The 19,834-nt window shown below is 36.5% G+C and overlaps 1 protein-coding gene across 1 annotated transcript in view; it reads left to right on the top strand.

The window, feature by feature from the left end:
• KIFAP3 (kinesin associated protein 3) overlaps positions 1-9,096 on the top strand; it is a 178,243-nt gene extending 169,147 nt beyond the window's left edge. The window contains exon 20 of the mRNA XM_024116667.1: positions 8,629-9,096. Within this exon, the coding sequence (XP_023972435.1) occupies positions 8,629-8,737 (109 nt within the window). The 3' untranslated portion in view covers positions 8,738-9,096. The remainder of the gene's footprint in view (positions 1-8,628) is intronic.
• Positions 9,097-19,834: the final 10,738 nt, after the last annotated feature.

Here is a 19,834-nt window from a genome sequence, read left to right as displayed (position 1 = left end):
AGTTTTGAGTCACAGGGAATACAAGGTTTATAAATTCTTTCCTTAGATGTGCAAAGCAGATTAATAAGAGTAGAATAGAGAAGGGACTCCAGCAAGATGGTAGACTGACCTGACTTGGAAGGGCCCCCTCCTGGATAGATATAGACAAGGTGGACAAAATATAACCCCAAGTGACACACACAAAAGAACCACCACAAGAATATTGAACTAGGTATAGGTTATATGGTATAGGAAGATAGAACTGAGTTCCCTATATAGAGCCTGGAACTTCAAAGGGCTGCCTTTTTCTCATCAGTTGAAAAGAGGACTAGATGATTTTAATTCACCAGCCCAGAGAAGTGGCTAAAACTTGTCTTCTGCCCTAAGACCCTAGATGGGGAGGATAGTCACCCATGAGGAATAGGAATCATATGCTTGCTTCATGAACACGTGTGGGGTCAGAATTTATACTATACATTTAATTCAGGAAACTCCAAGAAATTATCATTAAAATGGTTTCAGGACAGTGAAATTCCACGACCTTGATATATTTTAAACAAATACAGAACCTCTCTGTAGAAATATTTCAAAGCTCAAGGGCCAGCAGACAGGCAAAAAAAACCCAAACAAACCTAAAGTTGAACGCAATAAAAAATGACTAAGCTCGTGAAGAAAGGGACCGTCATGAAGAAGAATTGTCAGAGGCAACAGTAAAAGAGTAAGGATGCACAAGAACTAGAGTTAATAGAATAATCTCAGTGAAACTATAAATTTTAAAAAAATAATAAAAAGGGTTGGAAGACTTAATACAAAGATGATATAATATGAAAAAGTACCAACTGTAACATCTCCACATAAAAAAATATAATCATTAAAATAGGCTCTGGAGATGGGTTAAATAACAGATTAAGATATATAATAAGTGTAAATTGAATGGTATTAGAAGAGCGTCAGTGAAATGGAATTTCTTTCCATTTGGAATAAATCAGTGACTATTTTACACATGGTTCCTCCATCATTAGTACAAATTAGTTTTTATCTGAAGCATCTCAGTATAGTAACTAAATTGAAAGGATTTGTCCCCAAGATGGTATTTTCCCCTTAGAACTGACAGATGTCTTTTTCAAAAAATATGTTTTAATAAGTTCCAGATGAGTACGTTAAATACAACCTCCCACTACTCCTATCATTTATAATTTTGAAGAAAATATTACTTAGTTTGATTTCACTAAAAATATGATTCTTTAAAATTGATAACCATGCATATAAAAGATTAAGAGTAAAAGAAAACTAAATGGAAAATGACAGCTAAACTTGATACATATTGGTGAAACCCATTAAAAGACTGCTTCACTCTGCTCATTTTCTCAATAATACAAAGGCTCAAGTCAAAAGCAATCAGTAACACTTTTGAGCAACCTAAAATATATATTATTACATTTAAATTTATAGAAACAAGATGTTATTGACAGGTTCAATGAAAATTTTAGAAGTTTTCCTATAATAGTAGTACTTTAACATGCGAGTGCATTACATTTTTCAGTGTCCAAGACAATCAGCATCTTCTCTCATTTTTATAGGCCTCCACATTCACAAAACTTTTTTGCATATGAATGATAGCGATTCCTATTTAACTCTAAATTGTTTCGCATATATAAATTAAAGACATCGATTATATGAAAAAGCAATGGAAACCACATTCTATCAATGTTAAATATGCTGAGAAGTTTAAATTTGATAAAGCTTGCTTTAAAACTTTGTAAAAGTACGATACTCAGTGATAAAACAAGCTCTCCATCTAGCGGTGGAGCTCTAAATTGCAAACATTTAGATCTTGATTTAGTAATACGTCAGTATACAAATGTTAGGTATAATTTTATAGGCATTATGTCATTCAATCCAGACTTCTTTTGTTGCTATATATGAATTTCAAGAAAAAAATGCTCTCTTCTGCCAGAATAGCCCATCTCTTCCTGTTCAGTACAGGGACAAACTACTTCTACAGTTTGATTTCATCTACATGGAATACTACAACCTCTTATTTATTTGATGAAATATATCCCCATATTAAAGGGGCAAAAATTGTTTCATTCCAGTTAACTATAACCTCAAATTTTTGGCCAGTTTTGAAATTCTTTCTCTTCATTCTCAGTTCCCCAATAGTAAATGTATAACTTAAAAATCCATTTCAAAAGAGAAAAGATACCATTTTTTGTCATGAAATGTAGCATATTTGATCATTGTTAGTTCTGCCAGTGCCTGTACAGACTCGCATTACTTCACATATGGGCAGCCATAATATTCTTAAATGTTCCCCATGCTTTTGCCTCTCAACCCCTTGTTCCCCAGTTATCTTTTTGAAACACAGAAGTAAGTTGTTCTTGGTCCCCTTCTTAAAAACATTGACAACTCTCCAAAAGTATGTGGTTCTTAGTATGGCATATGAAGAGCTTTTAAAATCAAGTCCTAACCTCCCTTTCTAGCTTTATCTTCTGCTACTGCTTACATTGCAAACCTAAGACTTTGACCATAGCAAATCATTTGCTCTTCTTCAGCCCTTTCTCTTGCTCAGGCTGCCACACCGTCAGGAATTCTCTCTCTCTCTCCACTTGTGAAATCCTACTTGTCCTTTAAGATTCATCCATTCAAGAAATCAAACACTTTTTGAAATCCCACGCCATGTCAGATACAATACTAGATGCTAGTGATATAGCAGTGAATAAGATAGTCCTTACCATTCATGGTGCTTACAATCTAATAGGAAATGAAGACAAAAAATAAAATATAATGTCAGGAAGTGACAGATACATTAAAATCAAAATATTTTCTGTAAAGGCTTTCTAGTTCTTGAGATTCTTCTGTAACAATTTGCACATATCTCTAATATACTCTCACATTATGTCATTTGGTCCTATTCTACTCTGTAGTAATTTATAAATGTACTAGGGTAACACAACACATTATTATCAGAATTTTGTTCCATATTAGTTGCTTCCAATCCATGGTCAGGGACCATGTCTTGTTTATTATTGCCTTCCAAGCAACACATCTTTTTTTTGACATTGACTCCCAACACTATACTTAACACATTATAGAAAGTCATGTACTATTTGAATGGATGGGTTGATGGATATACAAAAGATCACTATTACGTAGACCTAAATTTCCCATGACAAATCATACTTAAGCTGAAATTACTCTGATGATAAATTTATAACCTAGTTGGAAGGGAAGATAAACATACTGATTTTGGTTCTATGATCAGTATATATTGATCAGTATATTGGTTCTATTATCAGTATATCAGAGTAATTAATAAAAAGAATGAACTGTTCTAGAAGACTGTTACTAAATTATTTCATGCAGTGTTATAATGTCCTAGAGCTGTATCCTCCAAAAAGTGTTAAGTCCTTTCACTTAATGAGCCCAAAAGAATTCCAGCCTCCAGTATTATCTTATGGATCACAAAGATAGGTAGTTAATAAGTGTCACTGTTCCCTACTTGTAAGTATATTGTCATAAAGGATTTTGTCGTAGGGAGAATAGAATCCCCAAAGAAAGACCCAAGCTAAAAAGATGAAATTCAACATGGTAGTTATAAGTTATAAATTTCATGTGTGTCTGTATGTATATACACACACAACTATACACACACGTATACAGTCAGTGTAAGCCACTTTGTGATAATGACTCCTTAAAAATTTTGTTTGGGATCCACACAGTTTTGGCCTACATTAGGAGAGAGTCAGAAATGGGATCTCGTTTTTATCTTCTGTACTGGTTTCAGACCATATCATAAGTACCACATTGTTTTCAGCTTCTTTATTTTAAGATTAATACTGAAAAAATCGAAATACTTTAGAAAACAGATGATTTTAGAGACCATGTCATAAGGATTGATTAAATGAGAGTTGTGAAATAGTCATATTAAAGAATAATTAGGGCTTCCCGGGTGGCGCAGTGGTTGAGAGTCCGCCTGCCGGTGCAGGGGACGCGGGCTCGTGCCCCGGTCCGGGAGGATCCCACGTGCCGCTGAGCGGCTGGGCCCGTGAGCCATGGCCGCTGGGCCTGCGCGTCCGGGGCCTGTGCTCTGCAATGGGAGGGGCCACGGGAGTGAGAGGCCCGCATACCGCAAAAAAAAAAAAAAAAAAAAAAGAATAATTAGACCTCTTGTGTGGTTTGAGAAGGTAATTCTAGGACTCATAGAACCAGATTTAAGATGGGTGTAATGAAGAACTTTCTAATAGTTTGGTAAGTCTATAGAAGGAATGAGCTGCCTTGACAATGTAGAGTTATGGAGGTGTTATGATAAGAGCTGTATGGACCCTGTCAAGGATGTTGTGAATGAAAGGGTACACTAGAGTATTTCTAAAAATGTTTCCAAGTCAAAGATTCTATGAGCCTATGAAAAGAGAACTTGGCTTGAATGTATCCTTTTTTTTTTTTTTTTCCTGTGGTATCCATTAATATATTCATTATGTGCTTTGCATTCATTTTGCTGACCTGGAAATTTCAAAGAAGAAAAAGGCTTGTATTGTTTTATCTAACTTTAATAAAATAATGACAATACTTTTCACTTATGCAGCACTTTTCACCCAAGGATTTCAAAGGGCTTTACAAATATGCACTAATTAAGCCTCACAAACAGCCAGAGGTAGGTGATTTTCTTTCCTTTCTACAGGAATGTCAATTCTGGCACAGAAGTTTAATCAGAGCGTCGGAGTGCCTAGGATTCCTTACTGGCTGCCATTCCCTTTGTAATGTGCTGCATGTGAAGCATCACCTGTCATGTCTGGATTTCTTTTTTTTACCCTTCTCTGAATCATCCCAAGTTTAGAATTCTAATGAATGATGTTGAAAATTTGTTTGAGGCCTTGTAAATATTACAGAAAATTTAGTCTTCTGCTTGCTGAATGCTAATTAGATTTCTAAATGTTTGTTTAAAAATAAAACCTAGGTGTGGTTTTATATTTGTTGTTGAATTTTAAATATATATTTTTTACTTATAAAGAATTTGTCATTTTTTCTAGGTACCACAAAATTACTGTTCTTAGGACATAAAACTTAATGGCAGATGGATTTGGGGGCCTTACCTTTCCTAGTTGTCTTTTCACAACAAACAGTAACCATTTTCTTTAGACTAGAATTATATATTTTCAAGAAGCAGTATTGCATTTTGGTATTTTTCTAATTTAAAGGTCCAAAATATGATATCTAGAAATTGAGGATAAAGGTTAAATGACACTACATAATTAGTCTTGTAAAGAAAAAGTGGTCTAGTAGTGGCATATTCTACTTGAAAGGGACACACAGTTTTTTTATATAGTTTAGGAGTACCAGGAAGAGAATATGTACGTATGGAGACACACATGCAGTGTTGGATTAAATTCCAATATAAATAGCTAAATATACAAACTCTTCTCTGAAGCAGGATGGTCACACAGTGCAAGAGCAGGTACAGCATATCACAACTTAGTTTCTGTTGGTTCTGAGGGTCCCTGGGGAGGGCATGCAAGTGACTTTAATACTGTGTACTCTAAGTCAAGTCTTAGTGGATTAGGAAAGGACAATTTTTGCTGTGACACTTCCTTTTATATTCACGTTTCTATCCCCTTCCAGAAGAATTTATATAATCTATCTGCTTCTGTTGGGAAAACTTACATTAGGCTCTCCTGGTTTTGAACCAGATTCAGCATTAACAGGGCTACATCCTTATCCCAAGGGAGAAAGTAGAGTAAGAGTTCACATGTCCCAGAAGAATATCTATCTCCAGGTTTTAGCATCCTAAGAAGTCTATATTAGAACCTATAATAGAACTATATTAGAACCAAATGAGAGACTAAAGAATCAAACTATTCTGTATCAGAGTGAATTTAATGTAAAAGATATTAATTGTAGGGATATGGTTGATCTTTCATGATACAAAAGGATATAGAACTTATGTCAGAGTACCACTCAAACTGGTCATAATGTTTCACATATTCTTTAAACAGCAATTTGATCTATGATACATGATGGATAATTTCAGAAAAACTCATTTTAAGAGTTGGTCTCAAATTCTCCTATTTGAAAAATTTCCCCAAATGATATTTATGGAAGTTCATGAAAATTTGGTTTTTACATTGTAGTACACACAGAAGTCTCTGGGTTAACTGTTGAGCGCATAAATAGAAGTTTATTGCAGTAAACCTGCAGGCTCAGAAAACTCAAACTCAGCAGTTCAAGATTTGGTCTTACTTTGGTCTGACTTGGGGATGCATATTCTTACCAAAAATTGTGACTAACATATTTTTTAAAAAAACAATATCCATTTGTCAATTTACAATGAAAGTATAACCAGCAGGCAGATCAGATATGTCTTAAGTTTATTCTTTACCCTGTTGGCAAGTCATATGAGAAAACAGTAATCAGAAATTTGTTTATTGGTCATAGAAATTAAAAAGTTTTGCGGTTTGAATGTATAATAACTTTAGACTCAGAACCTTTGTTAATGCCCTTTCCTCAATGAGGACAAGCCTGCCAAAAAGGTCATATATTCCTGATGGTGTTATAGGTCACCCCAAGGGATTGCTTGGGTTGGTTCCACTACAGCATTGCCTCTGAGGAGCTCCTTGTTCTGTGCCAACATGGCTGACAGACTCCCTTCTCAGTACCATCATCTTCTTTTAGATAGAATTACAGTCATATTGTTCCTCTGTGAGATGTTCTGTTTTGAAGGTACTTTCGCATATTTCTTCACTGATCAACCATATGCCTCTTGTTTCCAAGTTCTTAAAAGAGATCTCACCACAGCCCCTAGATTAATAAACAAAGACAAAATTAACTTGAGTTTTACCGAAGTCTGCTGCTATTCAGCCTCAGAAGAGATGCTAAAAAATGTAAGGAGTGGCTGAAGGCAGGTAATAAGTAGAAAGCTGAAAAAGGAAGGAGCTGAAATCCACAAGCTATACAGTCATCCTTTATATAATTGAGAGTTGTTTAGATACATGAGTATTTGTTAACCTTAGTGCTTCAAGAGAAAAGTTTTCAATGGCCAACTTTTCCTCTAATTTTAAACTGATACAGGTGTGTCTTAGTCGTGGGCTCCATTAATTTCTAAAACATCTTTAAAGCTACCTCTAGAGTAATATTTCCCTTCATCAGAAAATTTAATCTTTCTTTCCATGGGACCAAAGTAGGAAGGGCATACTTATATCTTGCCATTTCAAAATAAAATTCAGACTTAAAAATTTCAAACAACTTTCAGAAATTACAGACACAGTTTTTGATATAGAAGGAACCCAAAAGTTTGATTTGTCCAGGATCGTTCACTACAAATGCTAACCTAAACCTTATATTTCAGAAATTCCATTCCCCTAAGAGGTAGATTCACATGAATTTTATGCCCTTTACTTTTAGTATTTAATCCTATTCCAACACACACACACACACACACACACACACACACACACACACATGCACACAAATTATTTAAAACCTTAACATTTTAATCATTACTTCTAAAGCATTTTAACTTTATCTCACTTTGAGTTGTGAGAAGAAATAAGTGCCTGTATGAATATATTTTTTAATCATATTGAGATTTTGCTGATAAAGGGAAAAGTATCTTTCCATCTAGCATTATCTGGAATAATCTTAAATCATTTAAATATATTTATTTTTTTCAAAGCTTACACTTCTGGATTATAAATAATTTCTTTTGATTGGAAATAAGCTCACTAGCATTCACTGCATGCGCTATGCATGAGCATGTTATAGCTGCCATATTTGCCTGGTAAAATAAATATCTTGTCATTTCGCTAAGTGTTTAATAATTCTCTGACTCTTTAAAAGTACTTTTTCTTCTAAATGTATTAATAGATGAAAGAAGAATTTTTAAAGTAATATCAGTTTATCCGTGTTTCAATCTACCTTTTTAACTCTGAAGGTTATCTTTGGGCTTCTATTATTTCCATAGAATAAATTTATAATTTATAAATTTATAATTATAAATTTTTAATTCAAAATTTATAATTAGCTTGCTGTAACTCAAAACATGTACTATTTAGTAATTTGTTTGCATTGAGGAGTCAGAAGAAGAATTTGCATATCAAATCTGTCTAACTTTCAAATTTTGTAAAATTCTTTGTCTTCTTTTAGTCATAGGCTTATGGTATGATTTGGCTCTGAGTGAGAGATTACTGCTAAAACTCAATTGCATGTCCTTACTAATAGTGGATTAGTCCTATGAAATAGAGATCTTATTATAAATAACAAAACTCACTTTACTACAGTTTTAATTTTATCATTCCCTAGCAATGTATTACTGATAGTTGCTAACATGTAAGATATTTTCACATTCTGGCATAAACGCCATATATGAATGTAACTCATTAAAACGTTTCTGATCTCTCTTTCTCTTTGTCTTCAATGGTACCTGATGACAGAGGTTTTCAACATTTTTAACAGAAGTTATTAGAATTAAATATTTATTAAACACATTTTTATGACTACAGTAATTTAAAAAAGAAAAAAAGTTAATGATAGCCAGCCACATAAGTCACTTTTGCTGCTAGGAAGAGAATTTTGGAGGTATAAAGTTCCAGGCATCTTCTTTGACCTGCATTGGAATGAAAAATATAATTGATTATTCCTTTTTTCTCTTTTTAGCCTTGGAATGGATGGCTTTGGCCAATCGGTTGGCATTCTTGGACGCCCTGCCACAGCTTATGGATTCCGCCCTGATGAACCTTACTATTATGGCTATGGATCTCGATAAAGTCACCCCTCTCCATTTGTGCTCTCAGCTTAGAAGAGATCTGTGTGGGTTGGGTTAACTTTGAATCTTGGCCTAATAATGCATGTTGATACTGTTGCGGGTCTGTGTTCCTTTTTACTTTTCCATATTGTTAGCTGCAGGTTAACTTCGACCCCTTCCGTCCTGTGTTAAGTACAGTTGATGCTTGGCACTGTTCACTCATCAGACCACATCCTGATGCTGAATAACATTTACCATGAGACTCAAAAGTGAATGCTGAAAAGCAACTAGACTGGAAAACAAACACTACATTATGTACATTAACTGACTAATTTAATTTCTATTAAAAAGAAGCGTAAAGTACAAATGAATTAGCAAAAGTCATGTGTTTCTATTTAATGTGTTTCATTAGGAGTTAGAGTGCATAAAAATTTTATTTTTTCCTGTCCTTTTTTTCCCCTTGGAAACTCTTGAGTATTTCACATGATATGTGCTACCTTTAAAATTTATAAAAAGAGTATCACTTTTTTTATTTCATGCCATGTGCCTGAAAGGTTGCTTCCCAAAGTTATTAACTATGATTTTTTGATTAACAGTGGAACATATGCCATAATTATGTTATATGTGAGTAGAGTTTCTTCAGCAATTAATTCAAATTAATTTTGTCTTTCTGATTTTAATATAGAAAACCTAGGACATCTATTAGTATACATGAAACTAGATTGGCATTGGGTTTTTAAATTTTATTATTCATGAAGTCTAAAATATGGAAAAGCTAATTAATTATGTCTCACTGAAGAAAACTAAGGAACAAAATATTTTGCTCACTTAGATACCCGTTTCCCATTTGTTCGCTTGTTTTTACAAGATTTAGGTAGTAAGAAATGGAAAGACATAATAATGAGTTGTGAAAATAACTCATGCATGTTATAGTATGGGAATATTTACTTGAAAAACAGCAAATTAAATAATTACAATCTACAGATATTTCCTTGAGCACTTGCTGTGGAAGAAATTATATGAGGCTTTGAAGTAAATACATATATCAAAGACAAGAATTTACAATCTCATTGGTCTACTATACTAGTTATTGGGCTTCATTTATATTTTAAGCATAGAATAGTAGAGCTGGAAAGGGCCTTTGAAATAATTCAGTCCATCTACTTATTTGGGAAACCAGTCACATAGAGATTTAAAATATAGTCAACAGATATTAACTACCTGCTATGTATAAGGAAGTATATCATGCTCCTTAGGGAATAAGTGAATCTAAGATATGATCTGTGTCTTTGAACTCACAGCCCAATTGATCTTTCTGAAAACATGTATTTATTTGTCTTGGTTTCTATTTTAACTATAGAATATTAAAGCTGGAAAGGGCCTTAGAAACAACCCTATCAAACTCTTTCAGTTGGAAAAACCATGCCAGGAGAAATTAAATGACTTCCCCAAGCTTATGTATTTAGTCTGTGACATAACCTGTCTTCATGCTTACAATCCAGTAACCTCAATTACTAAGTATCGTGCCTTATTACTTGTCATATGTACAAAGTATAAATACAAATAAGTGACATTATTAGAAAGATAAAGCAAACATTCTATAATTTAACTTCCCTCATACCATTATAAACTGATTTAGGAAGAACATCCACAACAATTCATAACATTTCCAGGGCTGGTCTCCACGGTTTACATGCACGTACTCATTTTCCCTGTATATTTTTTTCATTATTTTAGGACTTCACAGAATTAGAAATTGTGATCTTTCCACTCAGGCATGGACTGATTTACCTTTGCATTATTTATGAAGGAAAATTTTACTAAAGGAATAAGGAAGAATATCTAAAATTCTTACATACTTCAGAGAACAAAAGGTTTTGGCCTTGGGCACTTTTAGAAATACCATTTATATGTAAGTCAGATATCCTGGCCTTACCAGATTTTGTCTACAAATTAAAGTCATGTTTACTTTAAGAACTAAATTGCCATGGCCTCAAGCCACAGTTTATAGCTGGATATTAATTCTTCTCAAGAGTTTTCTGCCCTGAGAGTTCCCTAAGGCGCTTTCTCACATGGGGCCAAGAATAGGTTCCTCGTGTTCTGTTTCCTCCCCTTGTCCCTACACTGCTTCGTCTAGGTTGTTCATCTTCATGAGATCACAGCTGCCCTCTTCATGGGAGAGCCACCACTACATTCACTCAGGACTTGGGGAAGAGGACACTGCTCCACCCTTTCCTAGCCCCTTCCATATGTGTGACACACCAATTGCTTAATTCTGCACAGCTCAATAGAACTGAAGCCATATATCCTGTCATGACTTTACAGAGACCTCAGAAATGGTAAATGAGGTACATCACACAAAATAACTTGCCACTATTACTAGTTGTAGCTACGATCAGAACTTACAGTCACTAGGCTCTCACTTGGTGTTATGTTGCAGGGCTTACTCCATGCCACCAGAAATATGCCAAGAATCTTTAGGACTCAAAGACTAAGCCAAATTGTCAGAAGGTCTCAGAGAAAAGAGAATGCTTTTTCTTCAACCCAATTGAAGGCCTATTTTTCAGTCTTTGTTTCTTGTTACAAGATTTTTTCTTAGCTGCCTGGTCTTCAGGATTTTAAAGACCTTGCATATTTTAAGTCATGAAACAGAGAAAAAGAGAGAAATATAAATTGATCTTCCTACCTTTTGCCAAGTGGTACCTGGAGGGTTTTTTCCAAATCCAGCCAATTTGTCCTGGTTATTGGCAAATCTTCCCAAATTCTATCATTGAGGATACATCAATGTTTTCAGTGAGGTGAGTTTGTCCTTTTGTGTCTTTGTTACTAGTTTAATGAGAATTTGGAAAGTATGGTGTCTCCTCAGATATCTAAAATCCCACATACACATTCTAGCCAGTCTACTAGATTGAAGGGATAACATTAAGCTTCAATATATGTTCTCTATGGAGTATTGCAGAACCTCCCTACTATTTGGGATAAAGACTTGCATGAAATAGAGAGGCATTAAAGAATAGAATTAATAACACTGAGAAAAATCAGTGATAAAGAAAAATTTGATAAGCTCTCTGAGAAGGCAGAAGAAAATAACATAGATTAAATAATATATAAAAAATAATATAGAAGACAAAAATCAGAGCACCAATATTTGGCTGGTTGGTGTTCCAAGAAAAGAGTTTTTTTTTTTAAGGTACAGGAATAACAGCCAAAGGTAATAGAAGAAAATATTACTGAGCTAAAAAGGATTTTTATCCCTGCAATATGTGAACCATTTTTTAAAATGGATACTGACATCTATTTTGACATAGAGAAGTTCTTGATAAAAATGAATTAAAATTTCCATAAGAATCCTGAAAAGAAAGACAAAATACCTTCAGAGAAATTGACTGCCCTTAGACTTTTGACATTAAGTGGCAGAAGATGGAGTCTGATCCATAAGGTGGTATTAGTGAGATTTAGAACTCAAAGATACCATACTTGATCAATTTCTTTCTTCTTTTTTCTGTTTTTGTTTGTTTGGGGTTTTTTTTTTTGTTTGTTTGTTTATTTTAGCTTTTTCTTTTGTGAAGGAGATGGATATTCTTAAGTGAGAAAAATCTCATAGGAAAACAAAATGGCCTATATGGTCTGAGCCTTTTGTAAAGAGAAATCTCCCCTGAAAATTCAAACATGTTTGAACATCTTTGAACGTGGAGTTCAAATTTATACTATCTGTATAGTATTGGAAACCCTGGAGCACCTGGCAGAAACAAACACAAATCTCCTCTAGAGAAATATACCTTCAACCCAGGTTTCACAAGATTCTCACAGATTGAGATCAACTGAACATGAGCTCACATGGAATGATTACAAAGCACATGAGGAAAGAAGCCACAATGAGAGAGAAAGCAGAGACAGCAAACAAAATGAGGCAGCTTCCCCCAGCAGATATTGGAATTTTCATACAGAGAATATGTTTAAATGTGTTTAAAATATTTAAATAAAGAGGGAATGTTAAACATGGTCAAGAAATAAAAGACAAATGGGAAACTAGAAATATATTGATATTTCAAGTTCAATGGGTGAGTTGAATTAGACACAGTTGAGTAAGATAATAAAGTTAGATTTTTGAAAAAGTAGCCAGAATGTATAAGAGTTATGAAGATATAGGAATATAAGCAATTACGGGACATCAAATATAGGTGGAAAGTTCTAGAAGAAGAGAATAAAGGGATGAGGCAATACTTGAAGAAATAATTTTCTAAAATAACAAAAGATGAATATATCTTCAAAATGAGTGTCTTATTCTGTTTAAACCACTAAAACAATACCACAGACTGTATGAGTTATAATCAACAAGCATTTCTTTCTCACAGGAAGTCCAAGATCATGGTGTTGGCAAATTTGGTGTGGTGGCTAGTAAGGACCCACTTTCTGTTTCATAGATGACACCTTCTGTGTCCTCACATGATGAAAGAGGATAAGGGATCTCTTTGGAGGCTCTTTTATAAGAGCACTAATCCCATTCATGAGGGCTCCACCCTCATGACCTGAGCAACTTCCAACAACTCCATTTCCTAATATCAACCCACCTTGAGGGTTAGGTTTCAACATATGAGTTGTGCAGGGACACAAACATTCAGATCACAGCAATGAGGAAGAACACCAAATCTGAAGACAGGAAACAAACACACACGGATGTACCAGCATGAAACTGCAGCATATCAAAGAAAAAGAAGAAAAAAACAGCCAGAGAGAAAGAAAATTTACAAAGGTACTATAATGGGGCTGACAATGATGGAAGCAAATAACCAGTAGAAGAATATCTTCAATGAGTTGATAGAAAATAACTGGTGACCTATAATTGTATATTCAGTTAAACTCATTCCAGTATGAAAGGAGATTGAGTAAACATAAGTAAGCTTCTGGTTTTGCCAGCAATCCTTGGCATTCCTTGGCTGGTAAATAGAGCACTCCAGTACCATCACTGTCTTCCTTCTGTGTCTTCACATCTTCCCTCTGCATGTCTGTCTCTGTGTCCAAATTTCCCCTTCCTATAAGAATACAAGTCATATTGGATTAGGGTCCACCCAAAGATCTTATTTGAACTTGATTACCTCTCTAAAGACCTTATTTCCAAATAAGGCCACTTTGAGGTACTGGGAGTTAGGACTTCAACATATATTTTGGAGGGGAGGCAATTCAACCCATAACAATATGCATATGCCAAAGAGTGTAGGAATAAGTTTCCTTTGTCCCACTGATGTTTTATAATCTCTGCTGGCCAAATTGCTCGAAACCAGTGATAAACAGAAAATCTTAAAAGCAAGCAGAGGTTAAAAAATAATAGACACGTAGAGTGGAACAAAGATGAAGATGGCAGCAAATTTCTCATCAGAAACAATGTAAACAGGAAGACAGTGGAGCACTATCTTTAACAGTAATGAGAGGAAAAATTGTCAACCTAGAATTCTATACCCAGTGAAATGCTTTCCAAGAATGAAGGTGAAAAAAGACATGTTCAGGCATACAAAAGCTGAAAGAAGTTATCACCAGCAGAGCCACACTACAAACATTAAAGGAAGTATTTCAGGCAGAAGAAAAAATGATACCAGATGAAATATGGATCTCCACAAAAAAACTAAGAGCACTGAAAAAGGTAGCTAAGGGGCAAATATTTCCTATCTCCCTGGTGTTGGACTTAGAAGCTCCTTCCATAAATCACTTATGGCATGGGGGGTGGGGGAGGAGGGTAGGTGAAGGAAGGGAAAGGAAGAAGAAAGGAACAGAAGAGGAAACAAGAGGAGGAGGAGGTAAAAGAGAAGAATGTCTGCTTAGTATTAGTATTAGGCTAGTGAAAGGCTATGTGACTGACTTTGGCTCTCCAGAAGAAATCTTAATTTTCCTATCAGGTATTTTCTCAGGAAAATTTTCTTCTCACAAAGAGCAAATAATCACATCAGACTACAGAGTTCTGCCCCAGCTCGTGTTTGAGATGATTCTCTTTCTCACCCATTAGTAGTAGTAAAATGATGCTTGCTCAAACTCCATGGAATAATTTAGCTAGTTCAGTGGATCTCAAACATTAGCTTACATGAGAATCAAGTGGAGGGCTTCCCAGAACACATTTCTGGGCCATATCCCAGTATTTCTGATTCAGTAGGTCTGGGATGGGGCCCCAAATTTTGCATTTCTAACAAGTCCCCTAGGTGATGCTGCTGCTTCTGATCCAAGGACCACACTTTTGAGAACCTTTGCATTAGTTCATAGTGTGGGTACTATTTTTTATACCAGTATGCATTCAATAGAATCACCTGAGGAGTTTTTAAAAAATGCAGGTACCCAAACTCCAGCTCAAACCAATTAAATAATAATCTCTGGGACAGGAGCCCAAGAATCATGGTTTAAAAGTTCCTCTGGGTGATTTTAATGTACAGCTAGCATCGATAATCACTGATTTACAGGAAACCAGTAAATATGCAGGGACTCCCACATGGAGCATGTTTTAAATGGCTGTGTGCACGTCCATTCACCTAAGTTATAGGTTGTGGATGAGTAGGGATGTTGTGAGCATGAAATTCCTGTGCTGGTAGATACTGTATCTGTAACACTTACTGCAGCACATGTGGAAGATGCTGGTGTTTTGATGTTCCTACAATTATTATATGTAATTCAGGCACCAAGACACAGGGATTCTGCTTCCACATAAAGTAGCCACATCAAAAAGCACCAGCCTGAAAACCTACAAACACACAATACAGTACACACAAAACCAACTGTCCTAATGGTCATCACAAATGGGGGTTGAGTTGCACAACTGGTCATAAATATTGTCATTGTCCCTGAATACAAGTGTAGGGCACTAAGTCAATACTGTTTCTTGTTACCTTCATCAGAAGTCCTTAGAATCCATCTACCATGTTCCCTGGGAAATAGTACCCTAGGAACACAATCCTAGGACCTATTTGTAGTATCTGTCAAGCTGGGACACCAAATTAGAGTATATTTGATTGGGTTTCACTAGTTTAGATCCCAATTTTTACATGCCAGTTACTTATAATGGTGGTGCCCAACTCTCAGGATGTTGTCTGAACCCACCTTCCTAATACTTCCATGAAAAGAATCAGTGATGGATAGAACTCCTGTTGCCTCAGTTTTCCTTTTTACAGGCTTAGGGTTCAGGTTGCAGCATCTATTTCATTGCTATATTTAGAAACCTCTTCCTCATCAACTGAGTATCTACATATAACACCAGTGCTTGTGATAGTTCATTTTCCCGCACCAGTTTTCCTTTAATTACCTAGCCATTTTGTTTTCATCTGTTTGACTGTATGGTTAGTCCGTTACTTACAGCCCACCAGGCACGTGGCTTCCTGTGCTGTCTGTATTGAGACTGCCTGGAGCTAAGCATATTGTGCCAATTAGCTTAGTCCTTCTACAAGGGAATCATCAGAGGGAAGCAAGAAGCCTAGTGTTTAACCTAATTCCAGGTTATGGTGGCATTGCTATCCTTGACCCACAAGTAGTCTTTGTGTTTCCTCTGTTCATCCTGCCAGTGTTGTTTCTTTTTAGCAGAGGCTCCCCTCTGATCTCAATTGACATAGCCATCCCTCAGAATAGGAGAGGACCAGTGTTTGTCTTGCCACCTGCTTGTGAATGTAATAGTTTGGCCCTTTCCTTAAAGCACCATTGTCATTTTAATCAGATCAGGATCTAGGCCATCATTCTGGACTGTTCAGAGTTTTAACTGATCCAAAGTATAATTAGAAGCTTTGCTGCTATGGCTGTAGGTACCAGACCCGTGAGGCCTTTCAACTCACATAGGTCCAACTAGATAGAAAGTGGTTGTTTTTCTAAGGATATGAATTTATCTATGTCCCCTGAAATTCCTTACATCAAAATCCCACTGGTGGCTGCTGCTCTTTTCCTGACCCTACAGGGATCATCCTAAGATCTAAGATCCAAAGCCCACAGTGAGTAATACCACTAAAGAAAATTCTGGGACAGATAGAGTCAGCTATTTTTAATTGGTCTTATATCATTCAGAGTTTGATCAGAAAAACAGAACCACTCTGAGTGATATAGCATATGGAATTTATTACAGGAATTAGACTTTATATAATTGTGGGAACCAATAGAGAAGTCTATGAAAAACTGCTTCTTCTTAGTTGTGCAGGGTTTGAAGTTGCTATAGGTCAGCTGAACTAGCAGTTGGGAATGGAATAGAGAACAGTCCCGGGGAGCAAATCTAGGCCTTAACTAAGGAATATTCCCTGACCCCAGAGTAAAAGGAATTAGCAAATGCGCCTGGCAGGATTTCAGATTTGCCATGAACCAACAACTCCCATATCTCCCCTTTTTGACTAGGAGTGTCCTTCGTGGCTATCCTGTCCCTGTCTCACCACTGCATATTGGGTGGGAGTAGAGGGGTGATGTGGCAGATAACTTATTTCAGTTCACAAGTCTCTGAATCAAGAGAAGCCGTAATAGAGGAGAACCTGAAAATCACACCTAAGGAGCTTCATCCTCACCTGAATATGATTTTGATGAGAAGCTCCTGTACTTCAAGCCAGAGCCTAATGCCATAATGGTAGGTGGCTTTTGGGGGGAAAATTAAGCATATTCTATATGTGGACGGAGTATAAATAATGTGGCCATACGGCTATGTGTATTGATTGAAAAAGATGGCCATGGTATTTTTCTGCTCCTCTCAATGTGATATGGACTTTGTCTCTTCACTTCTTGAATTTGGGCTCACCTTGTATCTTGCTCTGACCAATATAATGTGGCAGAAATGATATGTGAGTTCTGGGGCCTGCACCTCAAGAAGACTTGCAGCTCCTGCCTTTGCCCTTGTAGAATGCTCCCTGAGACTGACATGCTGTGAAAATACTTGGAGCCCAAACATCCCAGCTGTCTCAGCTGAGCCGCCCACCCCAACCCTGCTGACATATCACCAAAACTCAGTTATGTGAGTGAGCCCAAGTAAGTCCAGAAGAAGGACCTCCCAATCAACTGAAAAACTGAAAAATGATAAATTGATGTTGTTTTAAGCCTGTGAGTTTTGGGCTGATGTGGCCGATTGTGTTTTCCAATGATGGCGCCTCTGATATATCCCATCCCACATGCTCGTCTAACAAATGATATTGACACCCCCCCCCCATCTAGTAATGGAGTCTATGTCCCCTTCCCTTGAGCCTGGGTTTCAACCAACAGCATTAAGCCAAAGTGATGCTTCATGACTTCCTAGGCTAAGTCATAAAAGTACTTTCACTTCTGCCTTGTTCTCTTGGAACCAGCTGCCATGCTGTGAGAGGGTCCAGCCACATGGAGAGGCCAGGTATAGGGGTTGCAGGAGATGGTCCCATCTGAGGTCCCTGCAGACAGGTAGGATCAACAGCTAGAGGTGAATAAGACTTCAGAGGATTCCAGCCTTCCCCCCACCCCCTGCCCTCAAACCCCCGCAGAGGACACCACATGAGCCAAGATGAGCTGTCCTGCCAAGCCCTGCCCAAACTCTTACAGATTTGTGAGCAAAAAGAAAAATAATGTTGCTGTTTGAAGCTCTTAAATTTGTGATGGTTTGTTTTGCAGCAATTGATAACTGATATAAATTATATCAGAGAATGATATATATAAAGGCCTATACAAATGCTTCAAATCACAAGTACTAAGACTTCCTTAAACCTTTCACTTTCTCTCCACACCTACTACCAGCACTAGTATTTTCCACAGATAGGAAGACTGTGAGTTCATGAGAGTTGTTACCTAAATGAAGAACAATCAAAAACAACAACATACCACCCTGTAGAGTGACTATTTTAATTCATTTCCCAGCAAAGTTATCAATTCCTATAACTCATGATCTTTCAAGGCCATTTAGAAATATTTTGATTACCAGAGGTCCAACGTACGGGGCTTTGCAGTATAAAATACTTGTGTGTGATCCTCATGACCGCTCATTATAGAAACCCTGCAGTTAATTAACTTGTGAGAAGAAATGTTTAGCACACACTTAACTTCCTCTGCTCTTTTCTCCTCCAAGCCTCCTAATCTTGTTTGGCTGGTAGTTTGGGGAACTGAAGTAAGTGAATCTGGAATCTGGAAGTTGGTAACTGCTACTTAAAAGCAAAATAAATACCCCTTATCAGGTCAGTTCTTTTTCCTCCTTACCTGCAAGTTACTAGTGTCTCAAGTCTGCTGTGTCATCAGCACTGGGCTAGGGCGTGATTGTGAAATTGAACCCCAGAGAGCATGAATATTATTGTTTGCACCAGGTGGGACGTGGAGCTGCACATTAAGGCCTAGAGTCCAGGAGGGCAAGTTAAAGAGGCATTGAAACTTCTCAGTTTAGCTTAACTTTCAGGGCTCATTTATTTCCAATCCTGGGCCAAAGGAATCCATTTTAATTCAGTGATTTCAGAAAGGAGACCCCTAATTTTGGAAAGGAGCTCAAAGGGATCTGCAAACCCCAGAAATGCAGTGAAATACTTTGAAAATGGAAGCCCAGCCTATCAATCATATCTCATTGAAATTAGTTAAGTCTAACCACTTGCTTTGTTTTATTACATTCCTAATGTTGTCCTTATGACTATCCCCAATTAATTTTCCATTTTTGTCACACTTGACTTTTAGTAACATAGAATATGACATAAGGCACCTACCGATACAGAGTTCCCTTTTGTTACAACTGCTGACAACAACTTGATGAGTATGATATCCATCCTCCTTCATGTGCAGGTGTGTGCATGCTCACACCTATTATATGGGCATTTTTAACTGAGAAAAAAATTCACACACCATAAAAGGCATCATTTTAAAATGTACAGTTCAGTGGTTATTAATATAGTCATCAGTTGTGCAACCATCACCACTATCTAATACCAGAACATTTTCATCAACCTGAAAAGAAACCCTGTACCAATTAGCATTCACTCCCCATTCCCTTCTACCTCCAACCCATGGCAACCACTAATCTACTTTCTGTCTCTGTGGATTTACCTGTCCTGGATATTTCATATAAATGGAATCATAATATATGGGCTTTTGTATTTGGCTTTTCTCTTTTTTTTTTTTTTTTTTTTTTTGGGGCGCGGGGGCCTCACTCTTTTGGGCCCTCCCCTTTCGGGGCACAGGCTC

The sequence above is a fragment of the Physeter macrocephalus genome, chromosome 4, assembly GCF_002837175.3.
Source record: "Physeter macrocephalus isolate SW-GA chromosome 4, ASM283717v5, whole genome shotgun sequence".
Classification (NCBI taxonomy): Eukaryota; Metazoa; Chordata; class Mammalia; order Artiodactyla; family Physeteridae; genus Physeter; species Physeter macrocephalus.
Note: the sequence above shows the minus strand (reverse complement) of the source record. Positions and strands in the feature narration are given on the sequence as shown.